This window comes from Penaeus chinensis, chromosome 34 (genome assembly GCF_019202785.1).
Source record: "Penaeus chinensis breed Huanghai No. 1 chromosome 34, ASM1920278v2, whole genome shotgun sequence".
Lineage (NCBI taxonomy): Eukaryota > Metazoa > Arthropoda > Malacostraca > Decapoda > Penaeidae > Penaeus > Penaeus chinensis.
Window position 1 is genome coordinate 17436411 of NC_061852.1, and position 2500 is coordinate 17438910.

General features: G+C 31.7%; 1 protein-coding gene across 2 annotated transcripts in view; it reads right to left on the bottom strand.

Annotated features, from left to right (window-relative positions):
- Positions 1 to 462: 462 nt before the first annotated feature.
- LOC125043546 (BLOC-1-related complex subunit 8 homolog) overlaps positions 463 to 2500 on the bottom strand; it is a 19158-nt gene continuing 17120 nt past the window's right edge. For both annotated transcript variants that reach the window (XM_047639713.1, XM_047639714.1), the window contains exon 5: positions 463 to 1776. In XM_047639713.1, the coding sequence (XP_047495669.1) occupies positions 1488 to 1776 (289 nt within the window). In that variant the 3' untranslated portion in view covers positions 463 to 1487. The remainder of the gene's footprint in view (positions 1777 to 2500) is intronic.

Here is a 2500-nt window from a genome sequence, read left to right on the forward strand (position 1 = left end):
TCTGATTCTCTTGCAATTTCAATTTTCTCTCTATTTCAAGTTTCAAATCAACTGTTAGCTAAACTTCTATTCCTCAAAATTACCTGCATGTAAATTATAGGAATGTGGTTATTAGAGTTGTAATCATAACATTCAGAAGTAGACAAGACCAAGATGGAGTTTAGGATGATGTGTATGTATATATGCATATGTATGTGTACCCATGTACACACACGAAAATTGTTAATTGGAGTTAAAGAAGATATAATGATTTCTAAAACTATTTGAAGAATGCAAAATATGAGAGCAATAAATTACTACACTGAATGTATTTCAAATGACTAGAACTGTGGCATATTAAAAAATGGCCCTTATAAATGATAAACATTCCTTCCATAAATATGCTTAAATTTTTGTTTTCTTCAGTCATTTATATTCAAATGTTCTGTAGGGAATTACAAAATCAACAATGACACCACCAGGACAGTTTCATATTTTTTTATTGTCATTTATTAGCCTTTATTAGAGGACAGAAATAGATTAGACAAATTATTACTTTCTCCCAGACATTTCCACTGGACAAATCTCAGACAACAATAAAAGCACACTGCCTCATCCAGCTTGTAATTCCAATTCTGTGAAGTTAATTTGGAGAATGTAGTTGTATCTACATCAGATATATGGAATGTACAGTGCTCATACCACTGCGTGGAATAGTACATTAAGCATTTTAACAAGAGCAGGACTATTAAGAGCTCTTTACTGAAGAAAGTTTGCTACAAACAGAATCATATTTGCAAGAAATCAAGATTAATAAGTGAATCATTAAAAGGTTTTCACCAATTTGTTATGATATAAAGAGAGAAAGACAGAAAAAAAGGGAATGGATTCCAAAATACAACCAAGATTATATAGGTAATGTGTTCTCTTATACAAGTATCAGAAATGACTAGATAAAATTAAAAGAAAATCTAAATACATGTCTAGCTTCCTTATGCATTCATGTTACATATGTGTGAAACCCCATTCCTTGAAAGAAGGACACATGAGAACAGCACAGCACCATCAAATAGATCTTTTTAGCCTGAATATATAAAAATTCTTTGAATATACACCAGTAACTTGATAATGAATAATTAATTGTAGCATGTGAATATTTTTTGAAAGCTTATGCCTTAGGTCTCTAATCTTGTATAAAGAATATGTAGATCTACATTTTCCTTAAAAAAAAAATTATAAAATAAAAAATAAAAAATCTGAAAATATAGTTCAACTACAACATTGAGCATAATTGTTAACAGAACATAACTTCCATAGACTCTACAATCTGTATGTTTCACTATACTTCTCCACGAGCCCCAAGTCCATAAAAAAAAAATCTTGTTCTCTTTTTAGTTTCCCTCTCTTCAACTCTCTCATTTCCCATGATGAAAAACCACATGGTCTCTGGAAGAAGCCTTTTCTGTTGCGGAGGCTGACACGCATCTGCCCTCGCCCCCACTCTCCCGCTACCTTAGGTCCTCGTCCGAATCTTTGTCCTCTGAGGTCTCCCTTTCCCCCCTTTCCTCCTCTGCTTCTGCATCCTCCTTGGAGTCTGACTTCTCCCCCCCCTTCTTCTCAGGCTTCTCCTTCTCCTTGCGCGTGTGGCTTTCGTAGGAGCTGCGGGCGTGCTGGAGGGCAGACTCGACACGGGAAGCCGTCTCACGGAAGGCGTCCGGCAAGTCCGGCAGGTCAGGAAGGTCGATGGAAGAGATGTGGGAGGAGAGTCTCTTGTACATGCTGGGCTCCCTCTGCTTCCTGTGGTGGGAGACAAGTGAGGGCTTATGGAGGCCAAGGCTATTCTTTGGGAAAGGAAATGATGAAAATTAAATATGTACTATTCTCATGACAATCTATTGACAAATTACTGGTGTAATACGGATACAAATTACATTTTACACAAACACACACACACACACACACACACACACACACATATATATATATAAATATAAATAAAATGTTTATGTATACATATATATTGATTCATTTATACACACACATGTATATATGTATATATGCATATATATGTATATATATGTATGTATATATACATGTATATATATATACACATACATACATACATACATATATATAATATATATATACACACACAAACACATATACATACATACATATACATAGATATATATATAAAATATCTATTTATATATATGTATATATACATATATACATACATATATATGTATGTATATGTATATATATACACACTTATATACACACAAACATACATATATAATACATACATACACACACTTAAATATACATATACACATACATAAATATATATTTATATGTATATACATACATAAATATACATATATATATATTTGCATATACATAAATATATACACATATATATGTATATACATATATACATAAATCTTCATATAAGTGTATATATGTATAAATAAATATAAATACATATATATGTATATACATATATACATAAATATATATA